The sequence below is a fragment of the Sinohyriopsis cumingii genome, chromosome 19, assembly GCF_028554795.1.
Source record: "Sinohyriopsis cumingii isolate HCF-2022 chromosome 19, ASM2855479v2, whole genome shotgun sequence".
Taxonomy (NCBI): domain Eukaryota; kingdom Metazoa; phylum Mollusca; class Bivalvia; order Unionida; family Unionidae; genus Sinohyriopsis; species Sinohyriopsis cumingii.
The window spans coordinates 38,193,971-38,221,305 of record NC_142979.1 but is presented as its reverse complement, the minus strand read 5'-3'; the positions used below and the strand labels follow the sequence as shown (position 1 = coordinate 38,221,305).

Sequence of the window (27,335 nt, the reverse complement as noted above, 5' to 3'; positions counted from 1 at the left end):
ATATGTAGCGAATCAGCTAATGGATTTTCCAGTACAATGACAAAATGGAAATTTCCAATTTAGAAATGTACCTCATGAATGACCTAATGAAAAGAGTTCAAAAGTTCACATGGATGTGCAGGTATGTGTTCAAGTAGAAAGATTTAGTTTTGTAAGTATTTCTCGCTGGACCGTTTTATGCATTTGTGCCCCTTTCTCCTTTCTGCAGGATAATCTCCGTCCCACCCACCCCGCTTGGAACGCTCCGTGAACTCATTTATGTGTTTGATGTAGACTTAACACACATCGATTATTGATTTATATTTTGTTAGGATTACTATTAGTCCTACAATGCTAAACTTCGACCCTAATATTTACGATAGGGACTGGTCAATATTATCCAGCCTTCAGGCCTTCTGGGATTTGACGCACTTACGGTAGCAACAGGGGAAGCCGCTAGAGGGCACTGGCGATCAAGATTAATGTTTTCTCAAAATGTCAACATCAGGTCTCACTGGACACTTTATCTGGTGAATTTTCATCCGACAATGACCAATTACAGAAAAATGAGAATAATTTTACACTGAAGATACAAATAAAAACATACTGATGATTTTTGCTTAAAGCATACATGTGAGATTTTGACTGCAGTAATCGGGTTAATTCCTGATGCAACTGGTTTTTATACTGAACACTGCCACCAACCCCTAAATTTTACATTCATTTTTGACAAGAAATAGCTATTTTGAATATTTTTCTGTGACAAGGCAGCTAAAAGAATCAGGATGTGCCTTATGTATGAATCAAAGTCACTAGTACTATAACAAATTAACATACTTTTCATAACCCCTCAACCATCTAGATTTTTAGATATTTACCTCTGTAGCAGACACATAAATACGTAAGCCAAGTTGGCAACTCATTTGCAGCCCAAGTTACGCATTTGATCTGAAATGCTCATCTAACTGCGACAGGCAGTCACCAACAAGCCAACCTATTTCCAAGCCTAACTCAAAGTAAACCTAAACCACATTATAGATTTAGCTTATGTGTGAATTTATAAATGCTTGGCTTGTGATAATTAGGTTCATGCCTTCTACCTTAAAAATTAGGGGGTGTCAAAGTACGAAACTATCCAGTGAGACCTTAAGAATTAAAATAGCAGTCTGATTAAGGGAAAATTTTCTTATTTTCAAAACTTTGGCCAATTCTAAATAAAACGCAACCTTAAGAAGTTTGAAATTCAAAATTGTTTGTTTCCTATGATTTATTGAATTTATCGATGACCAAAAGCTATCAAACAGAGCAACAGCTATGAGACAGCTTCATACTTTATGTATTACTTTTCCTCTGAAACACAATTTCCTTATGATATGTCAGTTTCATCATTTTTCATAGCTAATACACCCTGTCTTGTTAGTGCCTGGTGATATCAGAGATATCTGAGAGCACAAATAATACAACTCTTCTTGCAATCTGAAATAGTAGTGAATAAAAGATGTAAAAGAAGCCAAGCTGAATTTCTTGTACAATAGCTGCAGAATGTACATGCTAAGTACTTGAAAGAATAATAACAATGCACTGCATATATAAACTGACCAGAACTGAGCTTTTACTGATTTCATGAAGAAGGTCAAATCTATTCTAGAATAGAGAAATCCAAGGTAGACTTAAGGGAGGCAACTCATCAGGTAACATCAAATGTATGGACCAGTCTTTGTAAACTGAACCACATCAGTTGGGAAACTTAAACAATGGAATTCAATACCCAGATTTATCTCATCTCTTGATAAAACAATATGCATGGATAATGTATTTTAAGAACACTAAGAAGGTCACCTTTAAATCATTTTCATACTGGCAGGCACATAATGTTGTTCAAGTTGCTGCTATTTAGAAGTGTGTTTTGCTAGTGTCACCTGCATAGGATTGAATCTAAAGCAAACAGAAAATCATGCAAAATAAAAAAGGGGAGGAGAAAAAACACAACATAAAAAGGGACATCCATTTAACATAACTCACCAAAAACTTCAATGAAACTGGTGCAGATATATTTGTTCCTGTGAAAGCTCCACAACAATTGGCATGTCTGACTCGCAATAAATTGTTGATGTTGTCCTGCTGTTAGCAATATCACTTCGGCAGGTGTGCTCCCATACACCCTGAGGCCTACAAGAAAATTAAACCCTGAACTTGTTATATATAGGTCATAATAACTTAAATTTCTGTAAATAAGATGAAATATATGTATTGAAACATTACATCATGAGTAGATATGGATGTAAGAGCATTAAATTAAGGCAATCATCATAAAATTAGGAAAATATACTAAGTTTGAAATGAAAATGTTGATAAACTGAATAAGTATGTGAAATACTTCAAATAAACCACGTTGCATGAAACTTATAAGGCTTTTGTTGTTCATTAGGAGAATGGATCAGGAGCAATACCTGGTAGCATTAAAACTGTTGAGTTAACTCCCTTCTTCTACTGTGATTAAGTGCTATCAATTCTATATGAAGTGTATGTTTGGAATACCTAACTGTGTCAGATTCAAGATATGGAGGTAATAAGGAAAGATTTATGGCACAGTGAATCACATTTGACAAGACTGAAAAAATTACACCGATTCTTAAGGTCTCACTGGACAGTTTATCTGGTGAATTTTCATCCGACAATGACCAATTACAGAAAAATGAGAATAATTTTACACTGAAGATACAAATAAAAACATACTGATGATTTTTGCTTAAAGCATACATGTGAGATTTTGACTGCAGTAATCAGGTTAATTCCTGATGCAACTGGTGGTTTTTATACTGAACTAACACTGCCACCAACCCCTAAATTTTACATTCATTTTTGACAAGAAATAGCTATTTTGAATATTTTTCTGTGACAGGGCAGCTGAAAGAATCAGTATGTGCCTTATGCATGAATCAAATTCACTAGTACTATAACAAATTAACATACTTTTCATAACCCCTCAACCATCTAGATTTTTAGATATTTACCTCTGTAGCAGACACACATAAATACGTAAGCCAAGTCGGCAGCTCATTTGCAGCCCAAGTTACACATTGGATCTCCAATGCTCATCTAACCGTGACAGGCAGTTACCAACAAGCCAACCTATTTCCAAGCCTAACTCAAAGTAAATCTAAACCACATTTATTTATAGATTTAGCTTATGTGTGAATTTATAAATGCTAGGCTTGTGATAATTAGGTTCATGCCTTCTACCTTAAAAATTAGGGAGATGTCAAAGTACGAAACTATCCAGTGAGACCTCATTACACCCGGTACTTTCTCCGTTTTAATATATATAAAGCCAACATTATTACATCCGAATGTATTCATGGTTGAAAGGTCAACTGTCTATATTTAGTGTACATGACACTGGGCCATTTCTACAACTTATTCAGCGGGAAAAAAAACGAAAACCGAATTTTTCAAAACAGTGAAAAACTAAATAAACAAACATATATGCTCACCTGCGCCTACTTTTTAAATACTTTGGAGTTCTTTTTACGAGAATAATGGTAAAATGTGTGCAGATATTTGCGGAAAACCCACGAATTACGTCTTTTTCAAAGGTCACCCATGCCAACAAGAACACTAACTTCCCGGCGCATGGGTACGTACAAAATGTAAACAATGACAACAATACAACATAATTTGGGTTCAAAAACACATGAAAACTTGATTTTATGAAAAGGCAGTTGTTTATAGCAAGGAATCTGATTATACAGACGTACTGTCATTCATTATACCAAACTTATTACAAAATATTTATACAACTTTTGTTGTGTAATATATTTTCGAAGTTAGAGACAACGGGAGTATCACTCACTGACTCGATGATACTAGACGTATTAATAATATGTATGTGATTGTGATCACTGATATATTATCAATGTCAGGTCATCTGTTCTACATACGGTTCTTATCTAGAGACACTGGTATTAAAATAAAATGTTCATGTTTAGTAGGGACAGAAAAGAGGTAAAAGTTCAACTATTTTTCAGAATTTTGAAGAAAACCAGTTCATTTAAAATTGTCATGCCATTTTGTGTGAATATTAATATGAATATTGTCATCATTAGCCGAGGAATAGAGAATCAATCTGTAGTATTTCTCCATTTAAACAAATACATAATCATAAATATTTCTTGAGAACCAACTCAGTGCCAGTTTCTTCTCTATCTCTGGTACCACAATTGTCTTTACTTCATGAACTATGTAATATTACTCAAAACAATGGTCAGAACTATTATGAAAATATTGCAGATTTAGGACATCCAAAATTTTATGTTGCACCATCCTAAGTTGACACTATAGAAATCCTGACTTACTGTAATGAAAACTTAGTGGAAAACCTTTTGTCATTGATTTTATTTTATAGATGTGAAAACTGACCAAATATATCTTATGATAACTATAAATTCTAAAATAGCAATTGTTATTTACTAAATTGTGATTTCAGATCAGTGTATATATGTACAAGAAACTGTAATGAATATGCACTATTGGTTTTAAGAGTAACATACAATTTCAACTTGGTATCACTCATGATTATGCTATTTCATGCAAAAATGTTAGGGGGTGTGTGATAAAAAGGCACAGAAAGTCTTCAGAAATACATAGAAAAAGTAAATTTATTCTTGAAGATGAATGTTCACAACACATTTATATATACCGATATGTAAAAAATAAGCAACTTTCAGCATGAAGTAACATGAGGTCAAGAATTTTCAAAAAGTGACCAAAGACCAATATTAAAAATGGTTGACGGTACATGTGTTTGAATGCTTCCTGTGAATTTATTTGAAAAGATATCATGAAGATAGGTTCATTTATGAAATCTACACACTCAAATTATGCAGCAAACATTCCAGTTTTATATATTCTCTAATTATGAAAAAAATCATCCCCTGTTGCTACTTATGGCTTTCAACGAGGTGGCATGTCAACAGGTGTTTGTGTGGCACATGAAGGGCAGGCAAAAATCTCGACTTTAACTGTTATTTTCTTACAGGTGGCATGCGCTCATTTATTTTGTAATTAATACGGAAATGAGTGGCACGCTATATAAAATAGGCTTAGACTCACATGTGCTCAACACAAGATCTTGAAAGAAAAAAAACAAAACAATAATCTGAAGGAAAAAGAAAATCATACCGAGTGACGTCTCAGATTATCCCATGACCCATTCTGACATAGGACCATGTCTGCTATATTATAAATGTCTCTTTTTTAGAATGATAGAGTCCTATGTCAGAACGGGTCATGGGGGTAATCTGAAACAATTTTGTCACTCTTTGTGACTTTTTTCCTTCAGATTATTGCTTTTTTAACATCAAGCACCTGTGCTTAGACCAACAAATAGGTGTAATGTCAGAAAAAAAGCGGATACCTACTTGTTGGTCTATTTAGGTTTTAGCAATTATTCTTTCATCTTTTCATAAATATACATTATTAAAAAAAATAATTAATTTTGCATGTGTCTTTTCCAATACTCAATTAGCATTGTGCAGAACCTCAGCCACTAAATGTACTGTTTTGGGAACTTCAAAAACAGTTTTGCATCCCTCATAACTTATTTCTCTATATTTGCAAATAATCAGAGACAGAAGACATCAAGTTACAATACCAGGTCCTTTTTTCATTTAATATAATTCTACCATTATAAACAAAATTAAAAACATATTGGTCAGCTTATGTTAATGATGAAGATTCTCTCTTGAAGGTCGATGACTGAAAATTTACTATTAAAATATTAAAGTAAAATTGGTATTTATCAGATAGAAAATGAGTTTTATTTAAATAAGCAAATTTGCTGATTTAATCATGAATATATTATAAATATGTTTAGTGTCAATTTCCTCAAATCATAATAAGAAAGAACTGCCTCTGAACATCAGATTCACATCAAACTTTATAAGAATGTGCACCAATGTAAACAGTGTTATTGATGCAGTTACCAGCCATGAGTCATGTGGCTAACACATGCTGGATAGCAGTATAAATGCATGTCATTGCAGGAAGTTGACTTACCTCATCAGAATAGTTAGGAAGGATTTTTATGTGGAATACATGAATTTACAAAAAAATAATGAGTGAAATGGAGCTTTTCATGGTTTGTATCTTTGTTTTATTTTGCAACTGATTACTTTAGGATATTTTTTATAAGTTTTCCTGTCTGCATAACTTGATGTTGATCAATGTAAATAAATGTTGTTGTCATAACGTTATTAAAAAAAGTGTTCTCTTGAGAACTTGGAGTTTCTGACACTGTGCCATAAAATGGTGTGGACTTGTATAAAGGCTAGTTAATGATTTGATAGACTATTAGTACTGGTCACTGGCATCCACTCCTGGCAATTTTGAAACAGACCAAGAAGAGAATTTATCCTGACCATATGCAGGCTCCATCGGCTAAATTCTTGAAAGCTGTGTGGCCCCCATGGCAGACAGGCACTAGTAGAGTGCACTGCAGAGGCCCAGGTATAAAGTTCACAGACCCTTATAGTACCTTTTCTTAAGGACAAGGGTGAACAGCCACAATGACTCGTTCCTTCTCCTGCAGAGCATACCTCCTCCCCCTGGTTTCCTTTGATAGCTGGGTCCTTCCTATCATTGAAGATGGATGCCAGCTTCAATTTCTGGGATCTAACTCCTCCAGTAAAGTCACCCATTTTCTTTCACTAGTTAAACCTGGTGCACTTAAAGGAAGAGGTTCATTCCCTTCTTTAGAAGAATGCAGTAGAGTGTAAAAAAACAATCTCTGGCTTTCTACTTTTGGATTTTCCTGGTTATTTCAATAGTTAAACCTGGTGCACTTAAAGGAAGAGGTTCATTCCTTCTTTAGAAGAATGCAGTAGAGAGTGTAAAAAAACAATCTCTGGACTTCTACTTTTGGATTTTCCAGGTTATCTTAAAGTAGACAGATCCTGTCCCTGTGGAGACACAGAGAGTAAAGACCATGTTATCAGCCTGTCTTTCTATCTCTCTATTGGAGACCTTGAATTCTGCTGCAGATTTGGTTCTCCTTGGCAGACTACACCTGTATTATCTCCAATTTCTCATCTACATGGCATGGAAACTGCGCAGGTACCCCTTGAATGCTCTGATTGTTCTTGGGCAGAATTGTCAATATTATCTGACTTGCAGGACTAATCAGGGCCATGTTCTGGCTGGAGTCTGCATGCACACCCAAACTCCTCTTACCTGTTCACCAGCATGTCATATTCAAGGTGGGCACCCATCTTAAGCCAGGACTGACTGATCATTCAGGGCTCATGGTCCCAGGAAGCATTTAACCTCCCAATACAATGTGGGCAGTGTTCATAGGCCTTCAGGGTGGCGTCCATAAATCAGAGGTTTTTGATTGATGGTCTCCTCCTTTCCTGCAAATGATGACTATCCACCATCATATATTGCAACCATTACTGAAAAAAAAACAACCTTAAATGGCATTTCCAAAACTGAATAGAATTTAACACAACTTGATAGAAGGAATTATGGTCATAGGACCTTTATGTTGTATTAAAAATTATGTCAGTTCACCATCATTACTAAAAATAGAAAAACATCTATCCAGACATGAAGACCTTTCAGATTTATACAAAATGTTTGAACAAATTCTTATCGAAAGCCACTGAGTAGAAGTTGACCAAATTCTAAAGAAAGCATTTTGACAAATATTGTAGGGCATTCATTTTTATGCATTATTGCTGATCCACCATCAGATATGACCTTAGTTACTAAAAACAGACAAACCTTTGAATGACATCATTTCTAAAACTGTTGAACAAGGACAGAGATCATCATAGGATTTTGAAAGTTGGAGTCCATGACCCATTCACTGAAAAAGTTGGAGCCCTAGTCCTACAATAGGAGCTCCTGTAAAGAGACCCCCTGTTTTTGTTGTGTATAATTCAGGGCATTATGTATCCTTTACAGCCAGTATAAATATTAGAATGAAAATGCTCATTCACAGTAAATATTTGCTATATTAAGAAAAAATCAAAATCTCAGGCAGTTGAGAACAGTGATAAATGTAATTATTTGTAATCATTACAGCTCTAACAGGATAACAATTTTCAGTAGGTGTAAATTGCCATTGTTCAATTTTGTGTGCATCTAGTAAGATAATAAAGTTTCTTTTTACCTTAATTAGTTTAAATAATTCCATTTTACACCTAAATATGTCAATCAGTTGGAAGAAGTAACAAATGACAGTACATGTATTACATTCAAGTTTTCATTTTGAAAAAAATTTGAACTCCTCAGCAGGTTTAGGATCACAATGGCAAATTAATAATCTTCGAGACCTCATGCCTAAGAAATGTTTTAATTAGTATTCCGCAGATTGAAATTTAATATTTCTTTATACAATCATGATACCATGTACATAAGCTAATAATGCCCCATTGTTTTCCCATTTTGTGGCCCATGGGAAATAACCAGTTTCATAATTTATTTCATAGCTATCTCAGTCTCCTAGACATTCATTCATTTTTATCAATATTAGTACTACTTTTTGTCAACCGCTCTGGTGGCCTAGTGGTTAGAGCATCCGCTTCAGATGCGGGAGGTCGTGGGTTCGATCCCTGGCCGAGTCATACCAAAGACTTACAAAAATGGTACTAACAGCTGCCTCGCTTGGTGCTCAGCATTAAGAGGTTAGTGTTAGGACTGGTCAGCCTGGTGTCAGGATAATGTGACTGGGTGGGACATCATACCACATGTCTGCGGCATGATGCCCCAGTGCTAGACATCACTAAAAACTGCCACACTGCAGACATTGTAGCGATATGACTGAAAAATTGTTAAAGCTGTGTTAAAAATCCAAATCACACACACACACACACACACACACTACTTTTTGTCAGCCAACCTCGTGAGATCGGGCTATCTCCTGCCTTATGACTGGTACCAAAGAAAGTCGGTAAAGTTACAAATTGTGCTGATCTACTATCAAATATAGCTATTGCTAAAAATGGAAACTCTTAAATTACATCGTCAGGAGTGCTTTGAACAAACTCAAAAGAAACATCATGTAATGAACATGTTTCAGATTGATAGAGATGATGCTCATATGCCATCAATTCTGTTATGTATATTTAATTTGTTTTTTTTATATTTATTCATTATATGCTATGGATTATGTAAAATAGTATGCTATCATTTTCTACCTGACCAGAATCATTGATTTTGGTTTTGTAAACAATGCATATTTCAATAACAGTCCAGAACATTAGAAATTCTCCATGAAATGCCAGGCCTACCTGATGTTTACCAAATTCTATATTATAATTTTAGTGACCGCTCCGGTGGCCTAGTGGTTAGAGCGTCCGCCTCGGATGCGGGAGGTCGTGGGTTAGATCCCCGGCTGAGTCATACCAGAGACTTAAAAAATGGTACTAACAGCTGCCTCGCTTGGCGTTCAGCATTAAGAGGTTAGTGTTAGGACTGGTCGGCCTGGTGTCAGGATAATGTGACTGGGTGGGACATCATGCTACATGTCTGCGGCATGATGCCCCAGTGCTAGACATCACTATAAACTGCCACATTGCAGACATCGTAGCGATATGACTGAAAAATTGTTAAAGCTACGTTAAAAATCAAAATCACAAATCACATAATTTTAGTAATAGACCTTGTCTAATTAATCTTGGATTGTGCTAGAAATGAACAGTTTCGTCCTACATCCTGGCTCTTTATTTGTCTTAATTTTTTTGATATAATCTTGTTTATCAAGAAATTCTTCACCTGTCTTATTTGATTTTGAGGCAGAATCATTGTTGTGTTTAGCATTCGATTTGAACTGAAACTATATAATTCAGATTATTCTTCTCGGGAAGTGCAAAGTGCTCTTCTATTCTTGGAAGGAGACATTAATTGGGAATTATAGTGAATTCAAGTGAGGAAACCTTGGATTAAATTACTGTGATTTAAAAAAAATACTGATGGTACATCATTACCGTTCAGGTCATTGTTACATTAGTACATTAGAGACTACAGGCTATTATAGGCACATCTACACCTTCAGTATTGGAAATTATTTGGAATATCACTAAACTTTACTCAGAATTTATATTCATTAGAACTTGTTAGAAATCTAGGATTATTTAGGATTTAATTTGCAATACTGCAAGTTCTTTTTACATTTTAACTTTGCATTCTAGGCAAATAAACTATTCAATGAATTTTACAATGTTTATTGCTTCTCACTCTTTTCTCTTACTTTAAGAACATTATGTCATAATGCTACTTTTACTAAAAATATAAAAACATTTTGAAAAAACTTCTTCAGAAAGAAAGCAAAAATGCCATACTGATCAGAGTTGTCCAAAAGTGTCCTAGCTTAGACACCTTTGAGATTAAGGCAGATGTTGCTTTTACACCATCAAAAAAAATTAGGAAAACAATAAACATCACCACATCTTAATCAGAGAAAAAGCCACGACTGTTTCAGCTGAATATAATTTAAGCTTCGACCCAAAGTTTTCTGGCTTATTTTCAATATTGGACAAATGATGCTGCCATGCTGCAAGATGTAGACGAAGAAATACAAACCTAGAATAACTTCAAAGCGATTGTTTTCATAACATTTGCAATCAGTAACTTGGGCAGAAATTTCAACAGAAAGCATCTTGCCAATCCTGATTCTTGGCCAAATACTCTAGCTTGCATTTGGTTATTAGGCAGATGTTCCTCAGGTGAGTTCGGTTGCTTGTTAGGTGTTTATGAATTGTAGAAAAGCTTAAGGAACACAGTACATTTTATGTTTTTCTGTAAATCCATTTGTGTCATCCATAAGGAAATTAGCAGCTATTAAGATGATCCTGAATTACATTTTTGGATAACATTTGTTTACATGTACTTAATAAAGATTTCAGTTTATCAAGATGTACTCAAATATTACATATACATTTAATGATAGAAGCACATTGTTTTTTTCAGATTTTTTTGACAACAGATTTTGTAGACCATGACAACAGAGTAAGTCACGGAAATGGAACAGTTTATTTGTTCTAAATTTTCCTTGCCAAAGAAATGCTACCCACGATTCAACAACTTCCAGAAGCAGTTGCTTAGTGTTGGCCAAAGGTTTCAAGTGACGGTGGAGAAGTTTCATAGGTTGACCCAGACTAAAGGTTATTGTCTTTAAGGATCAATACCAATATTTAATGTATGCATTAATTTTAAAGATCAGACAATCAGAACTTCAAATTATCTTTTTGACTTTGATTTATTTTAGGTATGTTTTAAAGCCATAAGATAATACACTACCATAATATTTTTAAGCAAGAAAAATCTGCTTTTTCATCTGTTCAATAACCTATGCAGTTCAGCCATTGCTTGAGGTTACTTAAAACAGCCAGTTTGCTATTAAGACAGAACTAGTAAACCCACTAGCTATGGATCATATACCCCTATATCAGTTGTCACGCCGAATTAAACTTACCAATGTTATGAAGCTAAATAAGATTATAATATTAGTCAGTGTCCCTTGTTCATAATCTGTCAGCATTGAAAAGAGAGTTTAAAAAAATCGTAATCCATGATTTTCCCTAGGCAATCAGCTTTGAAAAAGTGGTTGCTGAAAAGATTTGTCTGGTTCCCCAGTACATTAATGCAGTTGCCCCCAAAACTCCAGTAATCAAAATTATTCACCAACTTTTGTCTCACATGCACACACACACCATCAGACCTGCCAACCCTGACGAGTCCATCTCAGTAAGGCAGTTGATTTTTTTCGGTAAGTTTGATCAGTTTTCAGGAAGGTGTAACAAAATATTATAAACGGCTATTGTAACACTGGAAAAGGTAATTAAAAGTTTGGTATTTGGAACATGCAGCGACCATAAACATTATGTTCAACTGAAAAGTTTGTAAAGTATGCGTAGACTTTATTTACCACTAGTACAGTTGCACAGACTTTAGTTCCAAACCCTATGCAGATCAATGGCTTGTTGCTGTCTCTCAACTTGACATAATTCTTGGGAAAAAATTCCATTTAACATGATGGTGCAAATCGTATTTCTTGCCACGAGACATACTCAAATTGGCATGTGATGTCCAATATACACAACTGTGCCCTTTCCAGCTTTTATTCACAAGAATCTGAATATTCCTTTTTATTCTTCTGTGTTGATTATTAACACTTTTTAGGAGGCTTATTTTCCCTTTCATCTGAAACATGCATCGCTTGCTGGACACCATTTAAATTTTTATATAGTCAACAGTTTGATTATGCAGATGCTTCACTTGAATAAATAGGTGCGCTTTAAAGTGTCTGAGGTGCTGCTGTAAAGTTAGTCTGGTCCCCTGACTAATTTCATTAACTCTAATATGAAAACCAGATCCAAATCAAATATGGATGAAAAAATTTCAATTTTTTGGCAATGATCGTTTTTCCCCATAGTTTTTGATTTTATGCCATATGTCTGTATTTTAAGGGTAATTTTCGTAAGATTTACGGCAAAATCATAAGGGTTGGCAGGTCTGACACATATATGTATAATTATACTTAAGTGTGAATTAGAGAAAGTTGATCTTGAAATTTTGTATAGATTTTCTTCATTGATATATTTTCATGCGAAACATAATTATATCCTTGTATTTTCTCATGTAAAAATATGAGATTTCCCGTAAGGCTATGTGATACTTGATTGTGTATGGCACTGCAAGTTATATGTGGAGATAGAAAAACAAGCACTTGTGAGCTACAACAATTAAATGGAAACTGCATTACCCTTTGGAAATGGAAATAATGTTTTGCTAAAGAAATTTGACTCTGTGCTGTTCACATCTCTCTTAAGTTATTTCTCCACACAACCTTGTCACTGGTTATTAACATGTTGTGATGCTTTGGTGAATCAGATTTGTTCAGGTCAAGTAATTTACAAAATATTACAAATGTAATTTAATGCAACATATAAGGCCATCTTAATCCTACTGCCGCCTTACATGTAAATCATTGATATTATATGACCATCCCCAGAAAGTGAGGTGAATTTATGAATAACAGGGTCAGTGCAATTGCTGAGAAATGAGTTTAATCTTCTTGGCTTCAGTTCAGGAAATACTTTGGCTTATAATATAATAACAAGAAAATTTTCTTTCCTGCTCAGATACCATATATGTCATCTTGCAATACAAAAAAAACAACAGTTTAACTTGTCGCTTTGCCACTAATTAAAATATCAAATTTATTTTGTTCCCTGCCATGAAATGAATGGGTATTAATGTGGGTAATGAAAATATCTTTCATAAATATGGCTGGACAATCCATCAAATAACTCTGGTGGCTTAGTGGTTAAAGCATCCACCCCAGATGCGGGAGATCGTGGGTTCAAACCCCGGCCAAGTCATATCAAAGATTTCTAAAAAAAAAATGGTACTAACAGCTGCCTTGCTAGGTGTTCAGCATTAAGAGGTTAGTGTTATGACTGGTCGGCCTGGTGTCAGGATAATCTGACTGAGTGGGACATCATGCTACATGTTTGCAGCATGATGCCCCAGTGCATGACAGCACTTTAAGCTGCCACACTGCAGACATCGTAGCGATATGTCTGGAATTTTTTTAAATCTACGTTAAAAATCTAAATCACACTCACACACCATCAGATAGCATTGTTTCCCCTTGGACACCAAGATTTTGAAATCATTTGCCAGTAAAATCATGTAGTAGTCCACATTAAAAATTCCCTGAAGGGATTCCATTATGAAATGTTTAATCAGCAGCCAATAAATGTCTAACTAATTTATATAACATCATACTGAAGAAAAATAAAAAGACAAAAGTGTATGATTTAATCAACACCAGGGTTTTACTATTTATGGCTTCTTGGTTTACGCTGGTGCTGTTAATGGAGCACACTGGAATTATAACATTGATAGACAAGAACCATTTGCATTGAAGAAGATAAATACTTAAGAGCTCAAAGTGATTGATTTTCTACGAGGAGACAACTTCGTTATTCTTCCATTCACACATTACTATTTATAGTCTATCTCACTGTTTTTCTTTATCTGGGATTTCATCACATGGCAATGAAAACTGAAGCAAGTTCAGGTTAACTGAGATTGATAGATTATGTAACATATTTTCTTCAAGTAATATGTCAGTTAATACTTAAGAAGATATTGACGAAGAGAAACATAATTAGTCATTGTTTTCTTGTATTATTCTGTATAATCTTATGATTTTTATTATTATTTTGTTCATGCACACAAAAACTGAAATTTCTTAACACTTGGGCTTTAATGTTTGGAGGAAAAATTAATAACATGAACATTTAGAGCAAAGGACTTAACTGTTGTGGAAGAATAAAAAAAAAAGTTGAAAAAGTCGCAGCATTAACTGAAGCATGATTGAAAAACAGGAATGCTGTATGTTCTGTGTTTGAAATATAGTGCTTTCCCAAATTTTGTCTACTGCAGTAATGACAAAGATATTTCCTTCAGATCCATGACCATATTTGTTTTTTCTCTGACAGTGTCTGAGAGATGATTGATGTGGCGTGTTGTATCCTAGATTGTATGTGTTTGTGTTTAGTATAAACCAAGCACATTCATGAGATCACACACTAACATACCGAGGACACGCATAGAATAACATAAAATCATGATTTGTAGAAAGGTCCACGTTTACACGCTTGGTGATTGTTCACAATTTAGGAGTGTATCTTTCTTCCAAAGCTGGCAATACGCGTGCCCAAAACCATGACCTTGATGTGGAAAACATGTGGAGAGATCTCTGCTATCAAATCACACGTTGCAAAAACGTATTATCTCCCTATAGATCCAAGCATCAAACACCAACTACTTAGAGGGGCTCCAAATGGCCGAGTGGTCTAAGGCGCTCTCTGTTATGGATCACTGCCATCTCACCTCTGTCTGTGTGGGTTCGAGTCCCAGATTCGGCCAATGTGGGTATGTGAGAAAGCTTGCCAGTAGCTTCTCGTGGGTCGGTGGTTCTTTCCGGGGTTTTCCCGGGTTCTTCCACCATTAATACTGGTCGCCTTGTATAGCCTGTCATGTGCTGAAAAATGGCGTTAAACCCTACAACAACAACAACCAACAACTTAGCTAAAGTATAAGAAGAAAAGCTGGTGCATATAAGTTTTTTTTTTCTTCTTCAAATTAATATTTCATGCATGTGAGACAGTAGTTGTTGGGAAACTCACAATGCATTTATACTAAACACGTCCAATACAGGCAAATAAATGTATGACATGTACGAAAGAAGTACATCAAAATGCTATTGGAAATAACACATTAATTCATTGTAGAATTGTACCAAAATTGCCTAATTATTCGACCCATCAGTAAAGTTAAAATGTCCTGTTTGTGGTGAGATTTTACATGTAAAGATATTGAAAAGACATCTTGATATGCAAAATTTATTTTATAATTATTAAATGAGCTGTATCTGTCCCTATTTCATCAGTATTCAAACAGGAGAGAACAGATATGAATCAAAGTGAAAAAGCGCGTTAAGGTGAGATCGAATTATCACTAACCGAATTTGGAAGTTACATGCACAAAACTTCAGTAAATATATAATAGATAAATATATTTTACAGAGGTCAAATATTTATCATCAAGATGATCAGCCCCAAAATGAAACATTTAATTACAGCAATTTGTTTTTCATTATTGAGCTCTTAAGACCTGCGACTACAAATGCAAACAATCATACACTGTTGAATGCATTCAGTGTTCTTTTAAATGTATATACTTGCTTCAGTTGGTGATTTGAAGACTTTGCTTAACATATCATGAATTATGTTTGTATCGCTAGTTCTGTTGTAAACAAAGTCTTACTAAAACAATACACAAGGCATCAATCTATATTGTTTTCCCAAATTTAAAGAGGTTTTTAAAAGCCAAAACGCTCAGGATGTTCTACTGGACCAACTTGTATTTGTAACTTAAAAGAACATTTATTAAGCTGCATTAGACCGTAATATTTGTACTCATTTAGAGTTTTTTCAGTATGTTTTATACAGAAGGCGATGTGGAGAAAAAACTATTTAAAAGTTCCAATCAGTGATGCAAAACACCTTTACGAGGTATCTTCAGTTAGCAAATGTATAAACTAAATGATTTGGAAGGTGAAACATGAGAATGTTGTACCATTAAAGTATATTCTTGTTCATTCATGGCTCCAAAACAATAAAACAGAATAAACTGTAAAAAGGTATTAGATAATTATGCCCACCCACTACCTCAACACATACATGTACTCTCATAGAACTCTGTACTTCACTTCTGGAATGACTGATCTTTATAGATATTTAGGAGGTTTCAATTCAGTTAAAATAGATAAGTTCTTGTTGTTATTGTTGTTTTTAGTATAACATTATTCTTTGTGTTGAGGTTGATATAAAAACACTGTATAGATTACAACAGAAATAATGTATGCATCATCAATTTATTAAGCCAAAGTCATTTGAAAAATAGTCTCCATGAAATACACAATATAAGTAACACAAACATTTGTTCTTATTTTCAACATTACATCAGCACATGTCCGAGAGAGAGAGAGAGAGAGAGAGAGAGAGCGAGAGAGAAAAGATTCATACATGCATTATGCAATGACGATAATACTGTTTTGTCAAAAAGTTAATATTTATTGCCGATAAGGCAAGTTTCCTGCCATAAATGCTCAAATCTGGCCAAATGGTATTGTTACAAGCCAGGGGTATTTGCTTGACCAAGCCGTGCCAAACCCTAGCGCATTTCTGTTAGAAGTCGTAAGTTTATCCCAAATTTCCAAAGACTTCTATCCAACTTCAGTTGTAAATTAGAAAACCTGATGTGTCCATTCAAAACAATTTTTTTTCGCTAATTAATGCAAGACCACAGATCTCAAAATTTGCCAAATATCTATCAGCCGCACATCTGTATGCGTTAGTTTCTCATCAACTTTCTGTACTGTCAGCAGTTCACACCATAGAAACTATACAACTATCCCCAAACACAGAGAACTATTTTTACTCTGCCACCTTTAGGCCAGTCAGTTCATGGTTTCAAGGCACATTTCGCCAGTACAACTGCATCACATTTGCTACCATGGTGACATAAACTGTATCTGTCAAGTCCTTTCTTGTTTATTCCTTTGTGTAATTTACCGGTCTCCCACTGTAAATACTGCCACTGTAGTCACACCACCAATGTACAACATTAGGTTTTAATAGGAAATATATTGCTCCAGGGACACTCATGCAGTTTTGACTTGAATTCACTAAAAGTCAACCATGGCATCATGGAAACTCACTAACACTTCACTCTGTGATGTTTGCTCCTACTTATTGGCTAATTATTTTGGGCTAAGGAATATTCCATTGCATCAAGTTCCAATACTCAAACAAGTAATCACACAAATCTAAGAATTCCTTAAAACAGGACACTATAACCAAATGTGCATACTCCAAATTTATTACAGTACGATCTCCAAAGCGGTGGATTAGTCTGAAGCATGTTATGTTATACTAAAGTCTAATTGCAGGACAATCAGTCAGTCAACAAATTGATAAGTCAGTCAATAACAACTTGATATATATTCAAATAATAATGTAATTGCCCTAAAAAAATAACAGTTGTAGGCGAAATCCTTATGAAGGTTACAGTTACTTAATATTAGTATTTGATTTGGATGTGATTTTAACGTAGCTTTAACAATTATCCTGTCACATCACTACAATGTCTGCAGTGTGGCAGTTTATAGTGATGTCACGCACTGGGGCATCATGCCGCAGACATATAGCATGATGTCCCACCCAGTCACATTATTGTGACACCCGGCTGACTAGTCCTAACACTAACCTCTTAATGCTGAGTGCCTAATGATCAGAAGCAGCTGTGAGTACCATTTTTATGTCTTTGTTATGGTTGGCATGGATTCTAATCCGCAACCTCCCGCATCTGAGGCGGTCACTCTAATCACTATGCCACATGAGTTGTCATATTGATTATTAAGACTGGACTAGATGTGCAAATATGTCCTTGTTGGTCATAATGTACCAATGTCCACAGTCTCCATGATTTTGTCAAAATGTGTGCATCCTTAGTTTATATTGATAATTCAGACTAGATGTGTAAATGCTTATATGTGGTCCATGACGTACCAGTGTTCACATTCTCCGTGATTTTGTTAGTAGTGTGAGTCCCTAGTTTGTATTAATTGTTTAGAATAGATGGGTAAATATGTTCTCTTTGTCTATGATTTATGAATGTCCTCATTCTTCATGTTTTCTCATTGTTTGAGTCCTTAGTTTTTATTGATATTTTTTTCTGTTTGTGTAAACGTGTCAGCGTTGTCCATTATGTCTGCAGTCTGTATTATCTCAACAATTATGTGTATCCTTTGTTTTGATATTGATTATATATGTTTAAAGATATCTTCTTCAACTATGATACACCATAGTTGATAAGTCTTAATGATTGTTGAAAATCGTTTTTTTTTTTTCGCTAAAGAATAGTACAGATGATCAGTGTATAAGCATTTGTTAAATTCTTAGGTCTAAAGTTAACAAAAAAATCTTGATATGTATTAATTGTTGTGAAACAGTTGAATCAAATTCATTCATATTACATGTACCAACAAGGAAAATCAGTTTCAGATTTCATGAATTATTTATGATGGTTTAAGATTTAGTAGAATAGGTTCATGTCATATATAAATTGTTCTTGATATTATCAATTTATGCGTAACTTACTATATAACAAGGGGGCCCCGAGTGGCCGAGTGGTCTAAAGTGCACACTGTTCTGGATTACTGCCATCTCACCACTGTCTGCATGGGTTCGAGTCCAAGGCTCAGCTAGTGTGGGTACGTGGGAAAGCCTGCCAGTAGCTTCTCGTGGGTCGATGGTTCTTCCCTGGGTTTTCCAGGGTTCTTCCTCCACCAGTTATACTGGCCACCATGTATAGCCTATCTTGTGCTGAAAAATGGTGTTAAACCTAGAACAACAACTATAACATAACAATACATGTTTGGATACATGAGCATATTAACAATACCAGCACTGTGCTTCTGTCTAAACACTTCTATGAATAGTATGGAATCACCAGACTACTACATTGTTGTATGAAGTAACAATTAAAGACTGATGCCTTAATCACAGCTGGGATAATCATAATGTGATCAGCCTTTTATTCTGGAAACGGTTAAAGATATTTCTGAGATGAAAAACAATGAACCACAATTACATCTGAGTGCACCAACCCTCTTAGTCTGAACAGTTCATGTATGGCTTAATAATGTTTCTCTTCATTTTCATTTTGCAGTATAATGGGAGTCACAGCTGGCCATGATGTCACACTGTCTACAGTTTCATGTTGTGGTCAATAGTTATGTGTGTCCTTAGTTTGCATGGATTATACAGAATATTTGTGTAAATGTGTGTGTGTCATCACATGCATTGCTAAATTTCGTATTCCTTAGAATTGATAACAGTTTTCTCCTTGATACATCACCATTTGCTATTAATTTACTGCCTCAAACTGCATTTCTTTTCACTCTTAAGATCATCAGAACAAATGTCCTCATTACGCAGTTCCATACTCGAGTTCTCGAAATCTACCAAATACAAGAATGTGTGTGTGTGTAATGCATGTAAATGGTTTGGTTTGGTGTTTAACAGCACAGCAGTGTGGGTAGGTTATTTATTTCTGAGACAATTGTAGTTAATCATGCATGCTAACAGTTGAGCTTTTTAGCCTAATTAAGTATTTCGCTTGGCTGTTTATGAATTACGTAGAAAATTAAAAAAAGTAATAAAAAGTTGTATTAGTCACTTGTATTATCATGTCTTTAATTCCACTCATAAATGTGAGAATATTCTAAGAAACAAGACTGCTGCTGCTGCATAAAAATACCATAAGAGAACATTTGTCCATCCTAGATGTACATGTACTTTCTATTTATATCAACTGTGCATGACACATTTCCAAGAAAACAGGCATCTCTTCAGTTTAAAACATTGCCAAACAGATTTATTATATTGATAACAGAGTACTTAAGTGGACCAATCTGTACTTTTAAAGAAAATGGTGCCAAATGTTAAGCAAAACAGGCATTAACAGTGTGACTTGTGAATGTTCTGTGACTGAAAAATGTTAGAGAAGATAGATCTTTTTAAACTTCAAAACATATCAGGTCTGAAAAAGGATGAATTTACAAATTTGAAAAAAAGAATATGAGAGAGATGTGATACAGCACTTTCACTAAGCAAAATGTTGTGCTCATTGCAGCATTTGTAAACTTAATGCTCATTCAGCGAAGTTAGAAGTGTAGACTGGTTAAAGTGAGTATTAAATATGAATAAGTTGTCAATATGGTTTGTGTTTGTATTTTGGTTCCAATCAGACAGGAATTTTGACCAGATGAAGAACAAGGTTAATAATAAAGAAAAAAACCAAAAATGTTTTCATACAATGTACTGTAATTATGGCATGTAATATATAGATAACACTTTCTTTCCTCAGATTATGCTTTTTTGCCAATTAGCAATAATTATGCTTATACTGCTTTTGGGGTTGGTATGTATGGGTTAAATGCCTTACTCAAGTACACCACACAGTTATTAGCCTGATCTAGTCTGATGGAAATAAGTAAATCCATGTCCATTTGGTCCAGGATGCTAACCACTGGATGTCTGCATAAATTTTATTGACTGCATGTTAAAGCTTGCCAGTAGCTTCTCGTGGGTCGGTGGTTCTTTCCGGGGTTTTCCCGGGTTCTTCCTCCACCATTAATACTGGCCGCCATGTATAGCCTATCGTGTGCTGAAAAATGGCGTTAAGCCCCAAAACAACAACAACAACAACAACGACTGCATGTTAGAGACAGAGAATGCTGCTGTTGTCTAAGTGTATATTGAGATCATTATCAATTTACAAGTTTTAACACCATAACTCATTTTATTGTGACCTTATAAAAAAAATTATTTCATGAATTGTTATAGGAAATGTTTGCAAGGTAAAACCAGGGTTACTGTTAATCTTTCACTCATTTCAAATGTTCTTTTGTTATTATTTTTCTACAGAGACGGAAGAGCTCAAGCAGATAAAACAAACTGTCAAGAACTTGGCAGATGTCAAAAAAGTGCAGGTTGCTATCTTTGGAAATTTTCATGATGAAATATCATCCCGTAACTTGGTTACTGCCAAAGATAGCAAATATCTTACATCAGACTGTGTCCCATCAAGACTTCGAAGAAATGAGTGGACGACTAAGACTGTGCAATGCAGTGATGATGAGGGGAAGCCAGTAGCTCATATCTACATGGTGTATGTGCACAAAAATGACAAATTACAGGTAAAAGAAATTCAGAAAATACCATCATTTATGCAATAGAATTTCATGTTGGGGGGTTAGAGATTGTCTGGTAAGAAAAAGAGTAAAGGATTTGTATGGGTTTTTCTTTTGTCTTTATACTGATTTAAACAATAAAAATTCACCATTCACTTGGAGGAAAAGAAAACTATAATACAGAAGGCAGAGTTTTCAGAATCCACGTTTTTGCCTTATGTTCTACCTTGGTTGTATTTATTTCATTTGAAAACTTCTGCGCCTTTTTTTAGTGTGCTATAATTAATTTATAAAACAAGATTGTTATTGAATTTATTATTCTTGATGGAGTTCATACATTTGTACATTTTGTACTTGCACCAAATCACAAATTTAAAAACCACAATTAGTGTTCTTCCTTCATCAGTATCGAGGTGAGTATAGTACTAAGTTTATACAGTTCTGCCAATAATGGTAAAAGAAATGGGTAAAGATGGGTGAAAAGAAACTTACATCAATGTTACTAAGCCTTCTTGGAAAAAGGATGGGGTATATATTTAAGAGGAGCATGAAGCATCAGTTATATTCTCTTAATGCAGAGTTCCCTGTAGGTATTTGAAAATGGGAGATCATGGCCAAAACCTTTGACTCCAGTTTAAAGAAAGCTGTTGACATCAAGTTAAAAAATACTGATATCAAACAAAATAGAGTATATATATAGGTCAATTAAATTAGGCCATCAAAGAGAGGGACTCAAGTGAAGGAAATATTGAAAGTTCTGATTCTGTTTTTGTTCTAATAAAAGTTCAGGCTGTTAACATTTTGGGACATAGAGCATGAGTTTCTCAGAAAGTTTCAGGAATATCAGACAAGGGCCAAAAACTAAAGGTTCTAAAAGTAGGGACCCTCACTACGAAGAGGTCTGCTTAATGTCTTATTTTCTTTTGTGTAGGATTTGGCCCAGGACATTCAGAAAGAGATATCATCACTTTGCCTTCCATCCTTCAAAAACTTGCTGCTTCTGGTTGGACTAGATCCTTTCCTTGAAAGAGAAAATTCTTCAATGAAAAGGTTTGAGAAGGACTTGAAAAGTGCCTTCCCTTGCAGCACTAAGGAGAACATTCATGGAGATGGAGAAGGGCCAGAAAAAGAGCATCATGTGCATTTCATTACATCATCGTATGAAGATTTGATATCCTCAGAGGGAGAACTTCCTAAACTGATCCAGACCCATCTAGAATGGAAGGTAGTTCAGCCATTGCTGGACATGAGAGAACTTATTAGATCCAATACCCAAACATACAGGAAGAATTCTGAGGAAACCTTTCAGGGTCCAGTTGCAGTAGAAGAGTCCCTGAAAAAGAGGTTCTTGGAGACTTTCTTAAAAAATCGAAGATACATTGTAGATTCACTTCTTGGTAAATTCTTCTCTCAGAAAGGAACAATAGACCTAGAAAAGACACCACGTGTACTCCTCTTGGAAAACCTGGCACAGGTTCTGCAATGCCATATGGTTGAAGTTCTGGCAAAAATATATGGAATTAAAGAGTATCATCTTCATGAAATGCTTGAAGGGATGGTATTTAAAGAAGGGTGCAGTAACATCATAGGGCATTGCATAAATGAAAATGCCTTTCAGTCACTTCCACCAGACTTTTTCGGTTATGAATGTAAAAATTTGCAAAAGGAGAGCAACCAACTTTTTAACATATTTTCCAAAATCCATGTAACAATTTTGGATGAACTGAAGAAATCTGCAGATGCAGACTTGAAGGAAATTGCAGAGATAGTTCATAAAGAGTTAGAGGAAAGGTTTAAACCAACATGGATAAATTTGGCCATACAGCAGAAGCAGAAGTATGAAATCGAAAGCATCCTGAAGCAAACTATGGTTTCAGACTGCAGAACTTACCAGCTGCCTCTAACTTTAGAACTGAAGAATGATCTGCTGAGGTAAATATTATCAATGTTTATGTTCAGTGACTTTTTTAATTTGGAAATGAAAGTAAGTTATTTTAAATTTATTTGCAAATTAAATAACATGTGTTCATAAAGATCAGTTTGTTGTGCAAATGATACCTTGAGTTTGAAGGACTAGCTGTAAACAGTTGCTAACTGGTCTTTTGTCCTAGGATGATGTCCAGTCAGAGTCACTTCTTGTCACTGTATGAAAACCTATTGGGAGAATGCATTGCCATCTATTCACACACTCAAATAATTGGTATTTACTGAAATGTAATGTTTGTATTGGCTTACTTAAAAGGGTCATGCAAACATGAAGATTATCCTTTTGATTGAAATATGAGAGGGAGGTTTCCTCGTGAATAGATGTGCTCATTTGCAACATATCTTTGCCTCAACTTTAAAAAATATTGAAGCTTTAGTTATCCAGGTGTTAATTATTAACAAGGTTGAATGCTTTGTGAGACAAGAAATTAAAATGGCTTCCTGATTTTGAAAAGTGTTGTAATTATTTTCATATAACATTTGAGGATTATATAATATTATTTTATTAAGTGTTTTAAAGTTTGGCAGGGATTCTTAATTTAAAAATTGATGCAGTATTCTTAAATCAGTTCTAGACAGTGACATTTTTCATATACAGATACATTTGAAATTAATGTAAATTTTGTTATCAGGATTGAGGGTGTTGAAGGAGTGGCCATAATATGTGGGGAGCTACATGTCCATATCACAGACTTTTCCAATGTAAAACAGGAAAAAGAAGTTCTAAAGCAAATTGATGAGGTCATTGTAAAATACAAATATTGGCAAAGCTATAAGATTGGTGTCATCACAAAGAAACCTCAACAATACTGTTCTGTTGGAGCAACCCTTTATTGTCCTGCAGTTGAAAGACACGGTACCCTTGGTGGTTTCATGGTTGATATGGATGAAAATCTGTATTTCCTTACATGTGCTCATGTTGTGCCAGACAATGCTGATGTCCGTGTTGAGATTAAACAACAAGAAGATTGTATTTTAACTCTAGGAAGATCTGTGGAAGTGCAGAATGAAACAAAAAATCGCTTGATGATCGACAATGCCGATATCACGGCTGTACAGGTGAATGCAGATCAAAAATGCATATGCGTTCCTTTTTTCAAAACAGAAGATGGAAACTATGGACCAAGTGTTATGCTTCAAGCTTTTGATTGTTCATTGAGAGAATGCCATAACATTTACAAATGGGGAGCAAACACAGGTCTAACACACGGACTTTTGCATACAGGAAACTATAACAAAGAACTTTTTGCAGCTTGCGAGTTAAATGATTGTAAATACATTTATGTTTTGATTGAGACTCTTCCAGTTGATGATAACAATGGGACTTTTGCAATGTCAGGTGACAGTGGGGCCATCATATGTGTTGAAGTAGAAGATGAAATCCAAGCCATAGCTATGATCCAGGGTGGAGATATGGACATTAGAAATGGCCCTTTACTTGAGAAGTACACCCTTGGATTCCATCTGTGGTGTGGTCTTGATAAATTGCTCAAGAGGTCAGGTTTAAATCTAACAACAGTTCCATTCTCTGAAGAGAAACTTCAGCAAGTTCTCCAAATCTCTAAAGAGAAGCGAAGACAGTTTCTGAAAAACAATGTTCCAGGCTATACGGAAGATTAAATACTAGACCCTGAAATGTTACTTCAAGTTCAAGTACTTTTATTGACATGGTACAATGACTTTAAGAATACAAATACAAATTTAGACAACTTCAAAATCATAATATTCTGGAGTGTACATTACATGTTGCATATATAGCTCCCATTTTAAACTTTTATACCTTTGTGCCTGAGCTGATGAAATTCCTTTTAAATCCCTTCTTCTCTGACATCCAGTTAAAGGCAAGCCTATAGACATCGTGTGCTTTTTGTGGCCATCTCAGTTTCCCACTTTAAAATTTCCACTGTAAAGGTCATGTATTCATTGGTCACCTGCTTTCAACAGTCAGTGGCCAGGTGTTTTTGAGCCACACATTGGTTTCTTCCTGCTTAAAGCAATCACTGAATTATATCAACATTGTGAATGAAACTATTTTCCACGAAAAGCAGTGTTTATGTAGAAACAAATGATGTAAATTGATGTGTAAACATACCTTATCTTGCTTACATTTACTGGACTCTAGTTAATCAGTAAGTTAACTTTGAATTGCTTGCTTTCTCTGTTTCTTTTAAACATAAAGCCACACTATTGTTGAGAAATTTGTTGCTGTAAATACTGTACTAAATGTATAATATTTATCAGAAAAGATTTAAATGACTAATTTGCTTCAAATTTACTTTAAATTTTTGAATTTGACTTTTTCAGCAATTTCTATCACTGGTATCTTCAAAATAATGGTTTGGGTATCAAGATCATGGTTAGATTTTCCATAAAATGTGAAAAATCAAATTCAGCTTTCAAATGCTGTTTATTTTAGGTAGATCAGTTGTAATAATTGTAAGTGTCATACAAAAAACTGAGAGCTAAAGTACCTTTGTATTACGAAAGATTTGCATGAATCTTTATGCAAAAATGCCTTGTGGTTAAAGAAAAACATAGAGTATAAGTAACAAATCTTTACTAAACATCCATCCATATTTGAGATGAAAATATTAGCAAGCATTTAATTGTTTAGGTTGGTATTTTAAGCCATCAGTAGATAATGGACCATCATTCTAATGACTATTTCATGTAAGATATTCTGTTGATTTAGAATTTCCAATGAATGCTTTGCCACATTCTGCAAGAACACAACACTTTAGATGTAAATTAGTGCATGTTTGTTAGTAAATACATTATGTGAACAGTGTTTCAACTTTGAAGTGATAACAAGTATTTGAACCAAAATTATGTGTCAGTCATTGGATTGACACTTTCTATTAGTAGTTTAGTTCTGTTAGACAATTGACTGCAAGTACAATATACATGCAGCTATACTTCTGTAACTCTGCTTCTCTGTCAGTCTCTCTCTCTCTCTCTCTCTCTCTCTCTCCAGAAATTGTAAATGATAATTTTATATGTTGAAATCCCTTTGAGGGACTCTTGTTTTATAAACCTATCATATTTGATTACCTTTAGTTTGTGATAATATTATGTTATGTGGTTCACGTATTTTATTCTACCTAATGTGAATACTGTTTGTTTTATTACATCTCAACCATATGTGAAATGAAATTTAACCCAACAGCCATTGCAAATAAATAAAGTCTGTTGTTATTTTTATTATTATTATTCTTGATGTTCTGAGAGTTTGTTTTTGTGGATATTAATTTTTCATAGTTTTGCAAGAAATAAAGACATTTTGTTGTCAATGTACAAAAATTCATGCATTTTGGAATTGTTCTATTGTTTCTAAAGGAAGATCATTAAATTCAACCACAGAAATTAATAAATTTGTCGTATTTGGAGCAATACTGGGCAGGTCCTAAATTCATACCTTGTTTGTTTTGTTTTTATTTAATTTTGTGACTACTGTTTTAATTGTCATTATATTTTAAGAAGTTAATATTTTTTTGCCAATGTAAAATTTAAATCATTTAGTGACTATTCATCAAAAAACTAGCTTTCTGTCTTATTACATCCTTTCTCTGTTATCAGTGACACATATATTTTATTTACATTCCTTATGCATAAGCTTAACTTTCTGTCTTTATTAAGCCTCACATGAGCTTTTATGTGTTGGAACAATATCTCATTTTTTAATATTGGAAACTACAAATTTATGACTATTGAATTCCATAAATTCTCCTTAATTTCCATGGTAATAAATGACACAAATAATTATTAACTTAACCATAATTTTAAAATACCAGTTAGTGCTCTTAAACCATAATTGCTTTTAGCATAATATCAAGCAGATATGAAGTATTTGATTTGTCTTGAAGAACATTGTTATAACTGTGGTAGTTATAGCTTATCCAGATTTCATTTGATTGTTTTGTAGCAGAATTAATGTTGCCTGATTAATGTTTTTGTGATGAACGTACTTAAATCCAAAGTATTCTGTTTTGACATTTTCTAAATAAATTATATTTTCTTACTTTTAATAATATAA

At 34.4% G+C, this 27,335-nt stretch overlaps 1 protein-coding gene across 1 annotated transcript; it reads left to right on the top strand.

Moving 5' to 3' along the window:
• Positions 1-27,335, top strand: LOC149775518 (uncharacterized). The gene is made up of 5 exons (XM_089942960.1): positions 1-121; positions 10,951-11,144; positions 21,051-21,322; positions 22,248-23,248; positions 23,935-27,335. Exons 2-5 carry the CDS (start codon positions 11,003-11,005, stop codon positions 24,920-24,922), a joined length of 2,403 nt encoding a protein of 800 aa, XP_089799086.1. The 5' UTR covers positions 1-121; positions 10,951-11,002; the 3' UTR covers positions 24,923-27,335.

Bases quoted from the DNA above. Each gene is read 5' to 3' on its own strand.
- LOC149775518 (XM_089942960.1), top strand. From the start codon at position 11,003: ATGGAACAGTTTATTTGTTCTAAATTTTCCTTGCCAAAGAAATGCTAC. The intron at 11,145-21,050 runs GTTATTGTCTTT...ATTTTTCTACAG, and splicing joins TAGGTTGACCCAGACTAAAG to AGACGGAAGAGCTCAAGCAG. The intron at 23,249-23,934 runs GTAAATATTATC...TTTTGTTATCAG, and splicing joins CTGAAGAATGATCTGCTGAG to GATTGAGGGTGTTGAAGGAG.